Consider the following 19,553-nt stretch of genomic DNA (forward strand, 5'->3'; position numbering starts at 1 on the left):
TTCTTGTTTTGCCACCCGAGCCCATGTTCCCTGGTAGTCTCGGTGGTAAAGGACAGAGTGCCATGGGCGACAGGCCCCGGCCCCATGGTCAACACAGCGAAACGCCTAGACCTGTTTGGCCGGAAGGTGTATTCGGCAGGGGGCCTTCAGTTGAGGATTGCTAACCAGCAGGCCATCCTCAATGGGCATAACTTCAACTCCTGGGCAGCAGTGGGGAAGCTTAGGGACAACCTCCGACAGGGCTCCCAGTTGGAGTTCACGGCCTGGTGGAGGAAGGCAAGGCCATAGTGAAAACCCCCCTCCAAGCGTCCTTGGACTCAGCGGACGCGGCAGCCAGGACAATCGTGTCAGGCGTGGCCATGCGGCGCTCAGCGTGGCTTCAGGAGTCAGGTCTCCCGCCGGAGGCCCAGAATTCGCTCCAGGACCGTCCCTTCGAAGGGTCCGGACTCTTCTCGCACCAGATGGATGCAAAGCTGCATAGCCTCAGGGCTCTAGAGCCACACTCAGGTCACTGGGTATGCATACCCCGGCGGCTCAGAGGAAGCCATTTAAGCCACAACCTCCTCCCCAGCGCCAGTGCCAGCCTTGTCCTGGACAGGAGCCGTACCGCAGGCGAGGCAGAGACAACAGGAGGTGGCGCAATAATAACAATAACTCCAGTAGGCCAGGCCAGAGCCAAGGCCAACATAAATCTGAGCCAGGCCCTAAGCCAGGCTTTTGAAGGTGTGCTTGAGGACAGCGGACTAGATCAGCTACCGGATCCATCCCCTTGTTTCCTCAACCGCCTGTCCTGCTTCTCTCGTGCATGGTCCAGCATTACGTCGGACCGTTAGGTGTTACGCACGGTGTGACGCGGGTACATGCTACAGTTTTCCTCCCTGCCTACTCCCCATCCCTCTTCAGGGGCGGTGCAGATAGTGCCCTTAGACCTAAGGGGAAAAGGGTTCCGCTCCCGCTATTTCCTCATCCCCAAGGTCAAGGGGGGCCTTCGTCCCATTCTAGACCTGCGTGGTCTCAACAAGTTCCTAGTCAAGGCCTCGTTCCACGTGGTCTCTCTGGGCACCATCATCCCTTCCCTGGATCCGGGAGACTGGTACGCTGCCCTCGACATGAAGGATGCGTATTTTCATATCGCCACCCACCCAGCGTATCGCCGATTCCTGCACTTCCCCATGAACCAGGAACATTGCTAGTTCGTGGTTTTACCGTTTGGCCTAGCTGCGGCCCCACGGGTATTCACAAAATGCATGGCGGTGGTGGCAGCATGCTTGTGGAGGCAGAGGATTCGAGTGTACCCGTACCTTGACGACTGGCTCCTGGCGGGGCGGTCTGAAGAAGAGGTTCTGTCCCACGTGCAGACAGCCCTGAGTCTATTCCGCAAGCTCAGGCTCCTGGTCAATGTTCCCAAGTCCACTCTTGTGCCAACGCAGAGAGTGGAGTTCATAGGGGCGATCCTAGACGCGGTACAGACAAGGGTGAGCCTCCCAGAACTCACGGTGTCAGTTCCCCACTACGACAGCCAGATGCTGCCTGAGGCTGCTAGGCCACATGGCATCTTGCACACGTGTGGTCAAGCATGCCAGACTGAGACTCAGGACTCTGCAGGCTTGGCTCGCCCGTGTATACCGCCTGGCCAGGGACCCCCTAGACTTGCTAGTGACAGCCCCGGGAGACGTGCTGGGCTCCCTGATGCCGCAGTCCCAGAGCGCGGGTTGCGAGGGCATCCCCTTTGCTGCACAAAGCCGGACTTGACGTTGGTAACAGATGCGTCAGACCTCGGGTGGGGGGCTCACCTGGGGGACCTCAGGGCGTGTGGTCGGGGGCAGAGCAATCGCTCCATATCAACATGAAGGAGCTCAGGGCGGTTTGTTTAGCATGCCAGACCTTTCATGCCACTCTGAGTGGTCACAGCGTGACAGTCCTGACAGACAACACGACCGCCATGTTTTACATAAACAAGCAGGGTGGAGCCCGTTCCTCCCCACTCTGCACCGAGGCTCTCCTCCTCTGGAACTTTTGCGTAGCCCATGCCATTCACCTGCAGGCGGTGTATCTTCTGGGGGAGCAAAATGGGCTGGTGGACCACCTCAGCAGGTCCTGCTGCATGCACGAGTGGATGCTCAGAGCGGACGTCGTGCTTTCGCTCTTCCGAAAGTCGGGGTTTCCCCAAGTGGACCTGTTTGCTACGAAGGGCAACGCCCAGTGCCTGCAATTCTGCTCGTTCCAGGGTCGCAGCCTGGGCTCGATAGCCGATGCATTCGCGATCCCGTGGGGAAGGGAATTGAAATACACCGCCCCCCCCAATTCCCCTGGTGCACAAGGTGTACTACTCAAGGAGCGCAGGGACAGGACGTCGATCATTCTCGTCGCCCCGGCCTGGGCCCACCAGCACTGGTTCACCATGCTCCTGGAGCTGTCGGTGGAGGCCCCGGTAACACTGCCTCTACACCCCATTACGCAGGACGGAGGGTGGCTTCTCCACCCTGATTTGCAATCGCTGCATCTGACGCCATGGAAGCTATGTGGTTAAATGCTTTGGAGAGCCAGCGCTCCCTTCCTGTGCAGCAGTTCTGCTTGGTAGTAGGAAGCTCTGTACCAGGGCGACTTACTTGGCCAAGTGGAATTGGCTCTCGTGCTGGTGTGGGTCACAACAGGTGCAGCCATACCAGGCCCCAGTGCCAGCCATTCTAGAATACCTACTGCACCTTAAGCAGCAAGGGCTGGCCCCGTCCTCGATTAAGGTGCACCTGGAGGCTATCTCCGCCTTCCACTCAGGGTTTTCAGGCAGCTTGGTTTTCTCCCACCCAATGGTGGGGCGATTTCTCAAAGGTCAGGAAAGGGAGTTCCCTTACTTGTGCCCCCTGGTCCCTCCATGGAATCTCAACTTAGTCCTGTCTAAGCTCATGGGCCCCTGTTCGAGCCCCTGGCTATCTGCTCCCTCCTCCACCTTTCCTGGAAGGTTGCATTCCTGGTGGCCATCACCTCAGCGGGGAGGGTATCTGAGCTGAGGGCTCTCACCTTGGAGCCACCATACACTGTTTCACAAAGACAAGGGGCAGCTCCGCCCACACTCGCCCTAAGTTCCTCCCAAAGGTGGTTTCACAATTCCATCTGGGTCAGGACATTTGTCTGCCAGTGTTTTTTCCCAAACCCCATGCGGACCCGAGTCACCACAGCCTGCACGCCCTAGATGTCCGCCGACCGTTGGCGTCATACTTGGAGCGTACCAAGCCCTTCGTAAATCCACGCAGCTGTTCGTGGCCGTAGCTGAGCGGATGCGAGGCCTTCCGGTGTCGACACAGCGAATCTCGTTGTGAATTACGGACTGCATTCGGGCATGGTATGACCTCGCTGGTGTCCCGGCTCCAGCGGCCACAGCCCACTCCACCAGAGCGCAGGCAGCTTCCGCGGCCTTCCTGGCACAGGTCCCGATCCAGCAGATCTGCAGGGCGGTCACCTGGTCATCGGTGCCCACCTTTACGACTCACCAGCAGGCACGGGAGGACGCGGCGGTTGGCAAGGTGGTCCTCCGATCGACTGTCTCGTGACTTCACCCTCCTCCAAAGGGAAGCTTGTAATTCACCTAACGTGGAATGGATGTGAACAAGCACTCAGAGAAGAGAGAACAGTTAAATTTTTCGTAACTGCTGTTCTTCGAGATGTGGTGTTCACGTCCATTCCACCACCCAACCTCCTACCCCTCTGTTGGGGTCGCTGGCAAGAAGGAACTGGAGGGGGTCAGGCCAGTGGGGCTATATATACATGGCGCAGTGGCGCCACTCTGGCGGGGGCCCTGCCGCAAGCCGCTAAGGGAGAAAGTTTAGACACTCGTGCACGCGGCACGCGCACACCTAATGTGGAATGGATGTGAACAACACCTCTCGAAGAACAACCGTTACGGAAAGGTAAGTAACCGTTCTCTGCTGAGGCTGCCATGCAAAAAGAAAAGAGCCCAGCGTAATCCCTGGCTGAATCTGTAGGGCGGCCAGAGAGCCCAGCTTGCTTGTGAAGGAAACGCGCTTGCTCTGGAGTCACGCTGTCCATTGTCAGAACAGGGACGTGCTTTGACAAGCTTGCCCCGTTGCTGGGAACATGCTGTCCCCTGGGACTAGCTACAAGGGATCTGGAAACCTGAGCGTGTGAGACCGTGAAAGCTGCCGCAGGAGGTAGGGCACAGGAATGGCCATGCCGCTGTACGGCAAACTGCTGGCACAGCCGTTGGCCCACACCTGCCTGCGCCGGAGCTCCTTGGGCGCTCTTGAGCCAAGCGCACTCAGGCAAGCTCTGCTGTGGGCGTCAGCGATGTCCGCTCTTGTAGGGCCAGCTCAGCACTTGGCAGGTGCGAGTGCCCTGGAAAGGGGTGGGCACCTGGGCTTCGATGGCAACATTCCTGCAGTGCCAGAGGATGCAGTGGCTCGTGCACTGGCTTTCCCGCTGACGTTCCAGGACTGGGAAACGCAGCCGCCTCCTGCGTGCGGCGTGCCGGCGAGACCCCTTTCTGGTGTCTGAGTGGGACTTCGAACCCCACTGTCCCCAGCAAACCCAGCCTAGGGCTTGCATTCGTCCCAGTGCATGCTGGGGGACAGCTGGGTGTCCAGGTGCTGGGCAGTGTGGCTGTTACAGCCGATCCCTGACTGCAGAGTCCTTGTGCATCGATTCTGGGGTGCTCAGTAGCCTGGGCACTAAGCTTTGCTACCTCTTTGGTCCAGCCAGGTCCAGATCACCGCAACCGCTCTCCCTTCACCACCAGGCGGTTCTGCTCAGCACTCTCCCCAGCAGCTCTGTCCCTGCCTCTCACCCTCTGCTGCTGGTCCCAGCTGCTAGGAGGAGAGGATGGGGTCTTCTAAATGATATATTTCAGCTGGAGCTCACCAACAACTCGAGCCCCCATTTCTCCAGCCTCTAAGGCACAAGCTTCAGTGACTTGGCTGAGTCCGGGGCCAAGAGAGAAGCCCGTGTTCTCAGTGGGGGTGCGTAGGCTTGTAAGCAAGGCAACAGCACTGGGGCAGGGAGGGAGGGGGCCGTGATGCAGGATGGCTGGGTGGGAGGAGGTGCAGATGGCAGGGGGTGGGTAGGCGGCTGGCACACCAGACCGGCTCCTCTGTAATTACTGATGGTAGTGCCTGTAGACAGAGAGTTGTCCTCTCTTCCTCAAACTTCCAATAACTATTCATTCTTTACGTTAAAAGTGCTAGTCTGAGGGGAGAGATGTCCCTCTGAGAGCTGGGGCTCTCTTCTCTGCTGCAGGCCCAGCGGGCTCTCTGACGTGTCTGCCCGTGCCAGGGGTCAGCTTCAGCCTGGCCCCGTGGCTCAGCGTGCTGGTGGTACGTTGTCACTCCTCCCTGGAACGTGCTGCTCTTGCCTCAGTCAGGTCCATCTTGGGGGTAGGGAGCTTAGACCCCAGCCTTGGGGCTCCCTCCTTCTCCCCAGCCAGCTCCAAACTGAAACTCCCCCCAGCCGTCTGCTCCAGCCAGACCCCCCAGCTCCTCCTCCAGCCTTTGTCCAGTTTCCCGGGCAGAAGGTGTCACCTGGCCCCAACCCCTTCTTGGCTCAGGTATCATCCCTCAAGTGAAGTCAAACCCTGATACCCCATCACCAATGCAGACAGTACCTGAAAAATTCCTACGCAACATCCCCAGGTCAATCCTCCCCACTCCCTATTCCGTCACACCTCCCGCCGGCGGTTGGGCTGTGCTCCGACAGCAGCATTGCCACGGCCACGGTGGAGCCTGGGATGGGAGAAGGGTTTCGGGAGAGTGGGGATGCTGCAGCCTCGGCAGGCCTGGTAACACACAACCCATCTCTGTGGGGAGAGGGCTGCCTCCTCCTTCCCCTCTATTCCGCACTCAGCCCGAGCTGCCTTGGAAACGGGAGCAGCTCCCAAAGGCTCTGTGACCCCAGCCTGGTGAACTCCGGCTGCATGTTAATTAGCTTGGCTTGTCCTGATGGGGGCCCAGCCAGAGCCAGCCATTGAACAGGACACATGCCCCCTCCCTTGGTAACAGGGGGTTAGCAAGACCCTTACTTTAATGCAGTGACTCGGGTCCCCTGCCAGAAATTATTTATGTAAACTTCTTGGTGCATTATTCCCCCTTCTGTCCTTGTAAAAAGCTGATGGGATGGAGCACACTGCAGAGGCTGGAGGACATGGCTCCCCTCCTCCAGTCCGTGCTGACTTTTCCTCTTCCCGCAGAGTGCAGGCAGCTCATTAATCAGGCCCACAAATTCCCTTGGTCGGGGGGAGGGTCTGGTTTCTTTGTAATAATCCCAGTAGAGTGCTTGGGCGCCAGGCAAGGGAGGGTGACACTGAGCACGCGGGCTGTACAAAGGCAAACCGATCTCTGTGTAGTGCCATTCTTCTCGGGGCTGGATCTCCTCCAGGGAGGAGAACTGCCCGAGTGATTTAATTCACACTGACTGCAGCTGACCTTGGAAACTTGCCGGTAGACGACTGCTATCGACACTGGCTGTAGAGCGGAGCGAGTCCAGGGCTGGTGGGTGGGATGGATCTGGGGCAGGGGAGGAGGGGGATGGTAAATGGATGCTTTGGTGTGACCACTGGCTCTGTTAGCAGGGAGCCGTGTGCGTGGTGAGAGTGGCACATGACCAGGCCACATGCCGAGTGCGTGGAGCTGACAGGTCACTCCTTGAACTGGCCATGTGGTGGTGAATGCACATTCAGGTCCTGGGAGGTGAGCTGGGAACACCTGTATGTGAAGACGTTCCCTTGCTTCTAAGGACACAGATTGTGCACAGCGTCTCCCTCTCTGGATTCTGTTTGATCCTTCTGCTTTAAGTGCTGTCATGGAGTCCCCAGGCGCTGCTCTGGAACTGCTCCCCACAAAGCCAGGCAGGACCTTGGGGAGCCTCCTCTCCCTTGGAGCAGCCTGTCTGCAGGGCAAGAAGCTCACACGGCTTCACCTCCTGGGTCTCTCCTTGGAGCATTCAGCATCCTCTGCCCCTCCGTGCGCTTCCCCCAGCGAGTCCACCCCAGCGGGGTCCTGGGGCAGCCACAGGGTCCTGCCCCCCCACTGCGCAGTCAGACGTGACTCTCAGCCAGCCAGTAACACAGAGGTTTATTAGATGACAGGAACAGGGTCTAAAACAGAGCTTGTAGGTACCGCGAATGGGACCCTTCAGCTGGGTCCATCTTGGGGAGCAGAGAGCCAGACACCCACGTCTGCACTCACTCCTCGTCCCCAGCCAGCTCCAAACTGACTCCTGCTCCAGCCCCTCCTCCTCTGGGCTTTGTTCCTTTCCCAGGCCAGGAGGTCACCTGATCTTTGTCTCCAACACCTTTAGCATCCCCTTGCAGGGGGGAAGGGTACAAGCCATTAGTTGCCAGGAGATCGAGTGTCGGCCATTTATGTGCACTGGCCCTTTGCTCTGCAACACACTCACCCTCTAGAGACTTAAGAAATGCATAGGGGAAACTGAGGCACCCACACAGTATTCAGAGGAAACATTAAGAACAGTCCCACTTCATCACAAGTGCCATGTGCATAGGCCCAAGCCCGCTACGGGGGAGCTGGCCACATGCCTGTGCTCGGACTGACAAGCACATCGGCTTTTGTTTCCATCAAGTGTTTCTCTCCATCAAATATTTAGCAAAGCGCAGGTCTGCTGGGTGACGGTAATGGCTACTTACGGGAATGCTTGGGGTCAGGTGGAGCCAGCTGACAGCCTCCTGTGCTCGGGCTGCCGCAGGCTCTGCATTTAGATATGCCCTCCTCTGAACGGTGCGCTCAGCTCCTTCCTGACGCTACTGTACCATTAGCCCATTGTATGGCTGCTTCGCGAGGGCAGGTGCCGTGGGGACTTGGCTTGCTGGGATTCATGGGACCTGCCTCTGACATCCATCTCTCTGCCACTTTCCCCATCTGTAAAATGGGGATAATGTCGCAGGAAGTGAAGTTAAACTCAAGACTGCTGTGTTGCGAAGATGGGGTGCTCAGAGGCCGTGGCGAGTGGTGGAGGCTATCTAAGCACCTGGGGAGTCGGTCCTCTGCTTTGAACTGCAGAGGGGGGTGTCCACGTGGATCGTATTTCCCTCTTACATCGCTTGGTTTGGCTTGTAAGTGCTTCAGGGCAGAGGCCATGTCCTTGCTGTAACTGTTCATTATAGGATACTACTAATGATCTGGTGGGTTCTTTAAATGTGCCTGATGAGAACTGTGAAGGCAGGAATCCTCCCTGCCTGAGCACTTCTGCGCCTCTCAAGCTGGTGATCCATTGATGAGACTGGAACGTGGCTGAAGTTGACACTAAGCTGGGAGGAGTGGTAGATACGCTGGAGGGTAGGCACAGGATACAGAGGGACCTAGACAAATTAGAGGATTGGGCCAAAAGAAACCTGATGAGGTTCAACAAGGACAAGTGCAGAGTCCTGCACTTAGGAAGGAAGAATCCCACACACTGCTACAGACTAGGGACCAAATGTCTAGGCAGCAGTTCTGCAGAAAAGGACCTAGGGGTTACAGTGGACGAGAAGCTGGATATGAGTTGTCAGTGTGCCCTTGTTGCCAAGAAGGCTAATGGCATTTTGGGCTGTATAAGTAGGGGCATTTCCAGCAGATCGAGGGATGTGATCATTCCCCTCTATTCGATATTGGTGAGGCCTCATCTGGATACTGTGTCCAGTTTTGGGCACTGCACTACAAGAAGGATGTGAAAAAATTGGAAAGAGTCCAGCGGAGGGCAACAAAAATGATTGGGGGTTGGAGCACATGACTTCTGAGGAGAGGCTGAGGGAACTGGGATTGTTTAGTCTGCAGAAGAGAAGAGTGAGGGGGGATTTGATAGCTGCTTTCAACTACCTGAAAGGGGGGAGTTCCAAAGTGGATGGATCTAGACTGTTCTCAGAGGTAGCAGATGACAGAACAAGGAGTAATGGTCTCAAGTTGCAGAGGGGGAGGTCTAGGTTGATTATTAGGAAACACTATTTCACTAGGAGGGTGGTGAAGCACTGGAATGGGTTCCCTAGGGAGGTGGTGGAATCTCCTTCCTTAGAGGTTTTTAAGGCCCGGCTTGAGAAAGCCCTGGCTGGGATGATTTAGTTGGGGTTGGACTAGATACCTCCTGAGGTCCCTTCCAATCCTGATCTTCTATGATTCTGTGATTTTAAGTTAGAATGATCCTTCTGAGAGGAAGAGGGGGGAGTGGAACGCCGCTCAGGGTGTGAGATAAACAGCCAGCCTAGGTAAATGAGGCCATTAGCTCAGTGAAGGTTGTATGGATGACTCAGGCCAATGTATCCTGAAGAGAGTGCAGCAAAGTGCACTCCCAAGGAGATTGAAAGGAGGGAAGATCTGCTCACAGCCACAGCTGTAGGGCTGATCTAACACTGCCATGTCCTCTGGGCCATGGGTCAATGCATGAGCCCTCCCCTTTGGAGACCTAGGTGCAGACTCTCTCAGTAACAGGTGCTACAAACCAGAGGGCCCACCATGCCCCATGGTGTGTCTCGCAGTCTAGCACCACTAGCAGTCTCTGCTTTAGAGAGGCCTTAGGTAGCCAGCAGGCTGCATGGGGCTGACGTGTTGGTGGAACTGCGTGGGGAATTCAGGGCTTGGGGGGCTGTTGGGCAGGATTGAGGGACATCTGCAAAACTGGAGGGGTGCATAGGGCTGGACTAGCAGGGGGGCGGCAGGTTGGGATTGAGGGCCACTAGCAGGGCTTGGATAGTCGGGGTGCTGTGGGTCAGGATCAGAGGGGATTGAGTGGTAACCTGGCTATACGCTGGTTGCCCAATGGGGTCCCTCAAGGACTGGGTGTGAATGAGAACAGGGTGGATGCTGAGGTCTGAGATACAGGTTTGTGTTCCCTCGGTGTCGTTTGCCTGGGTGCCAAGAAGTGACAGTTCCCAGTGGTGAGAGAATGAAGGCAGATCTATGGCCTGGCTGTGGGGAACTAACAGGAACGGGACCAAACACGTAGGGTTTAATTTCTGGTTTGTAGCTTCCTCCTGCTGCTGTAACGTTGCTGGCTGCCGTTCTTGGATCCCCTTTGGGGTTCTTTGATACGTCTCTTCAGAACTGCAATGTTATGGGATGTTCAGTAATAGCGTAATAGGCGCGTTCCTAGCACCTCTCCTCTCCAGAGCTCGGTGCGTTGCAAACACGAGCCTGTAGTGCCCCGGGGAGGTGGGGAAATGCGATCGTGTAATCGCCGTTTCTGTCAGTGCAGCTGAGTGGTGTTCAGCCCAGTGATGGCGGGCGACTGAATCAGACCGTCAGTGGTTGCCAAAGGCCATGCTGCAAGTCAGTGACCGCCAAGCATGCGATCCCAGCTCTCCTGACTGCTAAACCCAGGCTCTGTCTACTAGAGCAGTGGTTCTCAAGCAGGGGGACGTGCAGAGCTCTTTCAGGGGGACGTCAGCTCAGCTAGAGATTTGTCTAGTTTTACAACAGGCTACAGAAAAAGCACTAGCGAAGTCAGTACCAACTAAAATTTCAGACAGATAATGACTTGTTTATACTGCTCTACACACTAAACACTGAAATGTAGGTACAGTATTTATATTCCAGTTGATTTGTTTTATAGTTCTGTGGTAAAGAGGAGAAAGTCAGCAATTGTTCAGTACTAATGTGCTGGGACACTTCTGTATTTTTATGTCTGATTTTGTCAGCAAGTAGTTTCTAAGTGAGGTGTAACTTGGGGGTATGCCGGACAAATCCGCCTCCAGAAAGGTGGAGAGCCACTATGCTAAACCACACACTGGGTCTTGCCCATGTTTGTTTCTCAGCTGTGCTGGTCGTGCCATGCTACAGTTTTCCCCCGCCCTGATGCTATGGCAATGGCATAGCCGTTGCTGCTTCAAGTAGTGTCCCTAGGGTGCTCCGCTGGAGGGCTGCAGGCAAACCTACCGGGGAGCACCCTGGGGACACGCACCTCAAAGAACCATGGTTACTGCACAAGGTAACTTCTTGTTGCTTCGGGTGCTGTTGGGTCAGTGGGGTAGAACACTTCAGCCATCACCAACAGTGCTCCATGACTTGTTGGCTTGTCACGTCAGCCTCCTTAATATCGGCTGTGTGGTGTTCGCAGTCACTGGCCCTTGGGGTCCTTTCAGACATGCCAAGCCTGAGGAGAAAACACGGAAATGGGCTTGTTTTTGGCTTAATTGGCTTGTGAGTTGCTTGTTGGCTAGTTTTTGGCTTGTATCTTGTTGCTTCTTTGTTTTGATCGGCTCCCGGCAAGCAGGGGCAAGGGAGAGTCGGGTGCACAGCGGGCCCAGCACAGGTCCAGACTGCACGCCGGGGGATCTAGTCACATAGAGTGTGGGGGGTTCTTAGGGACTGGCTTGTTCTGAAATGGGATTAGTTGGGGTTTTGGCTTATTGTGAAAGTCGGGGGGCTTATTTACCGCATGAAAGTTGCCAACGGTGGGTCCTTTCCACCTTTGGGCTCAATGCTTTGGCTGCATTTTTTAGTGGGTGAGTAAAATAGGAATTAGATTGTCACATCCCTGCCTCTGAAAGTGGCACCAGGAAGGAAGCGGTGTCAGCCTGGGTGCTAACTGTTTTGAGTCCTATCAGATTGAATGTGTAGGGAATTTGTGGGGTGTTTTCTTGGGGGTGGTGGTGGATTTTGCTAAGAGAAATGAAGAATTTAACCACTCTGGCCTAGTACAGACGGGTGGCATGTCAGCTTTCCCAGGGCACCTGAATCTGCTGGCCAGGGCAGATGCCACTATTCATGCCACCTTGTTGTGGTACTTCGCATGGCTAGTGAACCTCAGGCCACACCTCAGCCACCATACTCCTTCCCCCATTTCAGATTTGAACCTGCATCTTGAGGTGTGAAAGGTGCTGCTGACCACCTTACCCTGGTACGTACGCAGCACCCCGTGCGTGGCCATGGCCGTGTGCTGGAGCATGCATGGGAGGTGAGCATGCCTTCGAATCAGGTCTTGGGTCAGCTGCCTGTCTCCATCTTTAGCCAAAAGCTATTGCCTGCTTCTGCTCAAGGCATCTCCGAAATGAGCTGCTCCTTGCTGCTGAGAGAAACCCTGGGCGAGTTAGGAAATTCAAACTTCACTTTCCAAATAATCATTCCTCCTCCCCCTCCCCCCCCCAGAGTTATGACAATCGTTTCACCAGAAGGAATTACTTTAACCTCCCCCCTTAATTGGCTCTTCCCTGACAGAGTTCCCTCTTGTTGCTTCCCAGACATGATTAGCTTTGTTGTACGAGCGAGTGAGCTGGTGGCAGGAGGCTTTGACTGAGTCGTACCTTTTTGCATTTTTATGCTCCTTTAAAACGCAAGGCTTGTAAAGAGCCGACAGTTGAAAGGGCTTTAAAGACACTCTTGTAACATTGATGAACTTGACGCCTGTCTGTCTCCTGCTCCCTTTTGACTTGATCAGTCGAGGCTGAAAGCGGAACGAAGGTGCTAGCTCGCAGTACAAGGTGTAAGAGAGGAAAAAACCCTACCTGGAAAAAAAAAAAAGTGATGTACAAAAGATTCCTGCTGCTGGCTGGCTGCAGAGCACAGCGGAAGCAGCACTCAGCAATCTCCTTGGTGGGAGCTCTCCCGTCTAGCTCCGTTGGTGGGCGGGGTGAGTAGCAAGGCTTTCTGTCCCCCCGATGAGGGAGAAGAGCTGTACGCTCCATGAAGTCCACTGGAGACTCGGCTATTGCTGATCGTCTGTGTGCAAGGTGCCCAGATGCTGCAGCGAGGGAACCCTAGGGCAGAGGGATGGCTTAGCCACGTGGGCGTATGAGACACTTGGAGCTCCATGGGTTGACCACCTACCAAGGGCGACCTAGTACTGGACCCTGTCAGCGCCTGTCTCCCCACTTCTGCTGCCTGATTGCTTCCTCCCTGCCTCCCACTGTGACACTTTCTTCCTCCCTAGAACCAACTGCTCCCCTCCCAAGAAAGCAGTCCTGGGAAAGCACAGCTTGGAGCGCGATCTGCCAGGCCACACACCCAGCGGGTGACAAAACACAGGCCAGGCCTGTTCCTCGGCTGAAACTTGGAGCCGCGCCCCCCCCCGCCTCTTGATCACATTTAGGGGGCTGCCAGCCCAGGCGCTACAGCTGAGAGCTGCTGCCTCTTTCCGAGGGAGCCACGGCCGCCCTGTTTAAGGCTGGCTGGGCTGGAGCCCATCCCCAGAGCCAATTGACCGGCAAGGCGGGTTGCAGCGTGTGAGGAGGGGCCGCATCCCACTCAGGAGGTTGCAGCAATTCTGCCTTGGGCTGTGAAAGACCTGGGTTTCAGGTCAGCTCCAGGGCCTTGTCTGCATTGGGAATGTCTGGCTCTCCGCTGGGGGAGTAGCGCTGGTGCAGACTCAGTGTGGGCACTCACTGATCATAGAATCTCAGGGTTGGAAGGGGTCTCAGGAGTCATCTAGTCCAACCCCCTGCTCAAAGCAGGACCAATCCCCCATTAAATCATCCAACAGATTTTTGCCCCATACCCCTAAATGGCCCCCTCAAGGATTGAACTCTCAACCCTGGCTTTAGCTGGCCAATGCTCAAACCACTGAACTATCCCTCCCCCGCATGATACGCATGGCATGGCTGTGCCATTCCCACACCACAGCTGCTGCCTTTGCTGCTGGAAAATGGTGGGTCTGAACTCTGCTAGCAGGCACAAGTCTCGCAGGAGCTGGGAAATCCAAGCCCGGCAAGGCAGACTGCTTGATGCTGACACCCTCTCCTATCTCCATCCCCCAATTACTGGAATAACCTCGGCTTTATCTGGATTAAGTGGCAGTTAGAAAGTTGGGAAGTAAATTTTTGGAGTAAGCAAAGCAGCCGGATTAAGTTGTATTTAGATAGAAATGTAGCTGTTGGCATGAATTAGGTAACAGGCTTTGTTCAAACACTTCAGCCCTTCAGTTGAAATTCCCCTAGCCCCTCTTGTGCTGCCCTTTCTACTGCAGTCGGGACTTGCTGGTCAAACTCCCCGGTACCTGTACCACTGCATCGTGCAGAGCTAGCGAATGAGTCGGAGTCTGTTGCATTCGTTTGAAAATTGGGGGCCAAGCTGACCAAAAGGAGCCCATTTAACTCGACACTGTGGAACTTCTGTTCCCCCGTCTCATCAGACAGTGCCAAGGGGGCATTCAGCACAACGGAAGGGAGGTCCGTTCAAAACGGAAAAGAAGATGCTTTGTCGTACAATGTTTGGCTTGCGGAGCTCCCTGCTACAGGAAGTTAAATCCAAGAAGTTAGCGAGGTTCAAAGGCGTTTTGGACAGTGTCTAGATAACATCATCCAGAGTTGTTGTAGCTAAAGCTGTAAATAGAGTTTGGGAAGGGGGAGAGCCCCTGTTCCGGGGTTCAAACCAATCTCTATTCCAGTTTGGGATGAGACCTTCATGGGGAGGGCAGATTATCCCCCATCTGTCCCCCACTGGGCTTCCTGCCCCTTCCTCTGGGTGTCAGTGACAGGATGCAGGACTAGATGGGCCTCTGGGGTCTGATGATCTCGCAATTCCCATGGAACGGGGCCTGCTTTTCAGAAAGTGCCGAGAACGGCCCTGGGAAGAGCAGGCGCCTTTAATGCATCAAAGCTGGGCAGCCAAGGCCAAGAGTCACTCTTGAAAATGTAGCCGCCTAAACTCTGCACTCAGGATCTCCCACCTGTTCCTTCCACTTGGGCTTTCCTCCCTGTATAAACCACCTTGGGTTAGCTGACTTCCTCAGCTGTGGCTCCGCCACACTGGTGCATCACCCGTAGACTTCTTGAAAGGGAACAGAGAGAGAACGTGACCATCTGAGCTCTTTACCATGAACAGCGGCATCCCTGCAGGGGTGACTTAGATTGTAGGGAAGGCGCATGGGGCAGGAACAGCTCCCCCTGCCCTGGCCACAGGAGCCTCTGGAAGGTAAAAATTGGCCCTGTGCAGAGAGCTCAGCCCAAAGAGATTTGTATGGTGCGGTCACTAGGAGATGATGGCCAGCGGCTTTGATCCTGGGAAGCCAAGGCTGGCCATCCGGGCCTGTCTGTACTGGCAGACTAAGGGTGGAGGTGTGGCCCTGGCAAAGTCAGTGTTGTCGCTGATGCCGCAGGGCCAGGGGTTTTCACCCATTGTGTGTGTTAACAGCCAACACGATTCAAAGCCCAGTGTAGACAGGGCAGGTTGTAGGTTATACGGCTCAACTGGTCAAGGTGGACCCTGGTGGGGAGCCTAGACTACGAACTGCTAAGCTAACGTGTTAAAGGTACCACTCGCTCTGTCTGCAGCAGGACTAGAGCAACCACGTTTTACAAACGCCCTTGTCTAGTGTGGACAAACACTAGCCGGCTAACTCCAGATGTGCGGGTCTGAACTGAATGCTAATGACAGTACAATACTGTCCAAGGTGGATGTTGGTTTATATATTTAATTGGCATCCAAAGGGGTGTTTAGGGTTTTCCCAAACAATGATTTGTGGCTGGTTCTCAGCACCCCACTGATGTGCCACCATCTCTGCCAGCTGCCCGCCTGTGCCATTGGCAGCAGCAGGACTGAGAGCTCTGTCTAGTTTGTGTAAAATTATAGGCATGGCCTTGGTTGCCCATTGGGTCTCCATGTTGTGCTAGGCTGCGGCTGGTGCCCTGCTGCGTCTCGTGTGCGTTTGGGAGTGAGAAGCAGCGAAGCGGGGTCAGTCCTGCTCTCTCAGCCCAAACGCTGGAGCTGCGCTTTCCTCCACGAGCCGAGGGCTGCAGCAGTGACGTTCTGTGCAGTTGTTAAACCTGGGAGGCTCCTGGTGTACATGTTCTCTGCCATTGTCTCCTGCTGGCCAGTCAGATGTTACACTTGTAACTCGCCGCCCTGGCTAGCGTTACTTGGGAAGTGCATGCTTTGATTGGATGGGGTATTTGGGAGCCTGTAGTTGGTTCTGGGTGTGGGCAGGGGGCTCTCTTGTGAAAGGAAGGTCACATTCAGAGAGCCCCTGAGCAGTGTGGGTGCAGAGGCCCCTTCGCCCTGGGCTCGTTCTGTTGTTACCATGTGCTCTGGTGGTTTATGAAGTCTCAGACCTAGCTGCCTTCTCTTGCAGGTGAACGTCACTGTGGACTACATCAGACCTGCCAGCACCGCCACGGAGACTGTACCTGCCTTCTCGGAGCGAACCTGTGCCACCGTTGCCATTGGAGGCATGTGAGTATCAACCTACGCAGGCTGGGAACCCCGGGCTGGCTAGCTCTGAGCATGAGCACAGAGTTAGCAGCATCCAGCCACAGCGGAGTGTGATCATCATACCTGGCATTTCTGGTTTTCACTTTATGCTGCAGACGGCACCAAGTGCTGCTGCTTGGATGTTTCAGTGTGGAAGCCCAGGTCCACATGACAAATGTGTGTCCGCCCCTGAGCAACGCAGTTCTACCACCTAACCCCCGCGGTAAATGCGGACGAGCCCCAGGTCCTTGCGGCTTTTAGCTTTTCGGCATCTGTTGTGTCTCGGGCAGTAGCCCTCGCTGGGCTAGGCTCCGTCACCCTCGTGGTGAGTGCGCATACAAGCAGGGGACGTGCCCCAGCGCCGCGTTTTTCCTACTGTGACTATTGGCAAGAATCTCCTGCCCGTGCTTAGCCCGGTCAGTCTGCAAAGCCCTTTGCATGTATTACTTCCCCTCCGCCTCGTGGTGGTTCAGTGTCCTCGGGCCCATTTCAGACAGGGAATCGCAGGGAGAAAGCAGATGTGACTCGCCCTCCATCCCTAAGGGAGTCACTGGCACCGCTGGGGTTAAAGCTTGTGGCTTCTGGCTCCCAGTCCTGCACACACTGGCCATCCGCCCAAACTGCTGGTGTTTTACGAACAACGTCAAGGGGCCGTGCAGCTCTGAGGCCCCTGTGCTGGCCTCCACCCTGCCTCCTGCTGCTCTTTCCGACTCTTCTTTCCATCAAATGATTTACACATTGTTTAACAGCTGCTCGAGTGCTTCCGAGCCAGGCAGCTGTGGGCGGCTGTGCCTGCAGCCAGAGCCTGGCTCGTGGGTCTGTCATGCTCACCCGTGGCCCTTCGCCGGGCTGCTCTAGGACCCATGTGTTGCCTGAGGGGATGAGGTGCTGCTCAGATGTGGACACCCCCGGGGCTGCTGTCTCCACTGGCTCTTGCCATACCCGTGGGCAGGAATAGTGCCCGAAGCCTGACACAGCTTAGGGGGTGCTGAGGGCACTGGGGGGAGGAGAGACTCCAAGGGCAGCTCTGAGCCCATCGCTCTGGGATTTATTGACCGGGGGTGCTCAGGAAGCACCAGATCACTGCGGGTCCCTGCACTGTTGGGATTCCCAGCAGGGCCTGGTTATTGGAGAGAGTTGGCTTATCCCCTCCCGCCTAGAGCAGCTAGCTCATTACCCCCCGTCGCAGAGCTGACAGTACCTGGCTGCCACATGTCTCTGGGTGGCTTGCAGCCGTCTAGTGCAGGTGTCTGCAGCCTCTGGATGGCACGGGAGGGCCCCAGGCACCGAGACATGCGCTCGGTGCCTACAGCCAAACACTCCCGTGCCGACTCCGCTCTGGCCTGTGCATGGGATGGGTGTACACGCTCCCTTCCCCCAGCCCCTGGTAGCCATGGCGGGGTGGTTGTAGGATGGAAAGAGCTTCCTTCTGGCTGTTTGGGTGGTTGTGTCCTTAGTGTTGGGCTCTGTGTCTGGGGACACTGCCCCAGGCCTTTCTTCCCAGCGGCTAGTTTGGAAAGCACCCCGAGTGCTTTGGGGTGTGCCCTTTGGTTTTCAGTCCGACGGCAGGTCTGGGCTTCAAACGCGGCCTTGGCACGGGTCTGCCGCTGCAGCGCTGTAATGGAGACGCTCTAAGTCAGCGGGGAGAGCTTCTCCTGCCGGCCTCGTTACTCCCCTCCTGCGAAAGGCTGCAGTGGTGTCGCTGGGAGACGCTCTCCTGCGGACACAGCAGTGTCTGCACCGGTGCTGAGGTCGGTGTCGCTGCGTCACTGGGCGTGTGGTGTTCCCCCCACCGAGGGACGTAGTTATACCGGAATCGTTTTGTAATGCAGACCAGGGCCAAGCCAGTGCTCTGGAGCTGTGTCGCTGGGGGGCCCTGCTGAGTGGAAGCCACAGGTCTGCTAGTTATCGAGCTTGAGTCTAATGACGGCACTTGTGGCCGTGCCCTTCAGCCAGGCTTGTAACGCCTGCTCTGGGCTCCAGCAGGCCCTGGGGGCAGCAGCCTGTGGACGGCGCACTGTTAATGTGTAGCCCATGCGCCTTGGCACCAGGCGGGGAGAGGATGGCTCAGAGGGCTGATGCCGAGATATGGAGCCTCGGGCCTCGGGCTTGCTGGCTGGACTCTGTCCGGGAGGGGGGCTGGCTGGTCTGAGTCGAAGGGTTTGGTCTAGTTCCTAGGGGACAGACAGAAATCTACAGGCATCTAAGTGCCCCATGCCAGGCCCTCCCTTGAGCCCCCGTAATGGCCGAAGGACAAAGGGTTGAAAGGGCCATAGAGACTGACCTCCTCTCACCCCAGGGGAGGTCAGTCAGGGCTGGGCCCGCCTGCTGGGAGGAGGAGGTGGTGGTGTCCCTGGTTTCTTGGGAGACCTTGGGGGCAGCGTTCGTGTGGCACTTACTGTGTGGTGTTAGTGGTCGGGCCTGCGACGTGCCAGGCGCTTCGCGGGTGTTGGGCTGGCGTGGTCCCCAGCCTGATGAGCTGGGTGGCAGGAGGAGGGTGCTGGGTGTCTGCCCTTGTCCCTGCCCCTTGGGTTTGACTGGGTCACAGTGGGGGAGCAGGAGTTACAGTTCCTCAGATGTAGTGGGGAGAATTGGCCTGGTCCCGACTGTCTATGTCCCACTGGGACGATGGGGATGGCTGGAAAGTTGGTATCCCATGAGCCCTGCTCCCCAGGGGAAGACAGATCATTTCATAGCGGCTTGGCCTGATGCTGGCGTTTGCTTCCTCCTGCATCGGAACTGCTGACATGCGATGCCCTGTGGGGCTGCTGCAGGTAGTGGTGCCATCCAGGGGGCTCCTTCTGCCACTCTGTGCCCCGCTCAGCACCGTGGTGTCCCACTGCCTTCTGGGGCACTCTGCACAGCCCCTGTGCACTCCCCACTGCAGGTTTCCAGCTCTTTCTCTCTGCATCCCTTAGGGGGCGCTGCTCTGACGAGCTGCAGTCATAGTATGAGCCGCAGCATCGCTGGACAGTAGCTAGAGGCAAATTCCCTTGCCCCACGTCTCAGGGTGCCGGTGACTGGGAGAGCGAAGGGCTGCCCTTCCCCTGGTCGGTGGCCATGCTGCAGCCAGAGGCTCAGTCCAGGCAGTGACTCCTGCAGCCCCAAGGTGGCTCTCGAGCCCCCAGTCTCTGGGGCTGGCTTGTGACACGTAAAGGGCCGTCCCGCTTGCTCTGATACAACCGTGGCAGCATTAGCATAAAGTGCGTTTGAGAGCCAGGGCGGCCTGCGGCGAGCGCCCCTCGAGGTGAGATTTATCGCTCGCGCTGTGCGCTGCGGATGAAGCGTGTGCGGCTGGTTTGAGACGAGGGGACGCTGGCTCAGCGAGGGAAGGAAGGGCTCGGAGTGGGTCTTGAGTTACCTGGCTGACTGTGTGTGCTGGCCAGCAGCAGCACTCAGCTGGTAAATAGTGTTTACATGTCCATTGCAGAGGCCTGGCTG

The 19,553-nt window shown here is 56.5% G+C and overlaps 1 protein-coding gene across 2 annotated transcripts in view; it reads left to right on the plus strand.

Annotated features, from left to right (window-relative positions):
- Positions 1-19,553, plus strand: part of SND1 (staphylococcal nuclease and tudor domain containing 1) — a 477,167-nt gene that overhangs the window by 200,050 nt on the left and 257,564 nt on the right. For both annotated transcript variants that reach the window (XM_039520222.1, XM_039520221.1), the window contains exon 12: positions 15,994-16,094. In XM_039520222.1, coding sequence (XP_039376156.1) covers positions 15,994-16,094 — 101 coding nt within the window. The remainder of the gene's footprint in view (positions 1-15,993; positions 16,095-19,553) is intronic.

Source organism: Mauremys reevesii, linkage group 1, assembly GCF_016161935.1.
Source record: "Mauremys reevesii isolate NIE-2019 linkage group 1, ASM1616193v1, whole genome shotgun sequence".
Lineage (NCBI taxonomy): Eukaryota > Metazoa > Chordata > Testudines > Geoemydidae > Mauremys > Mauremys reevesii.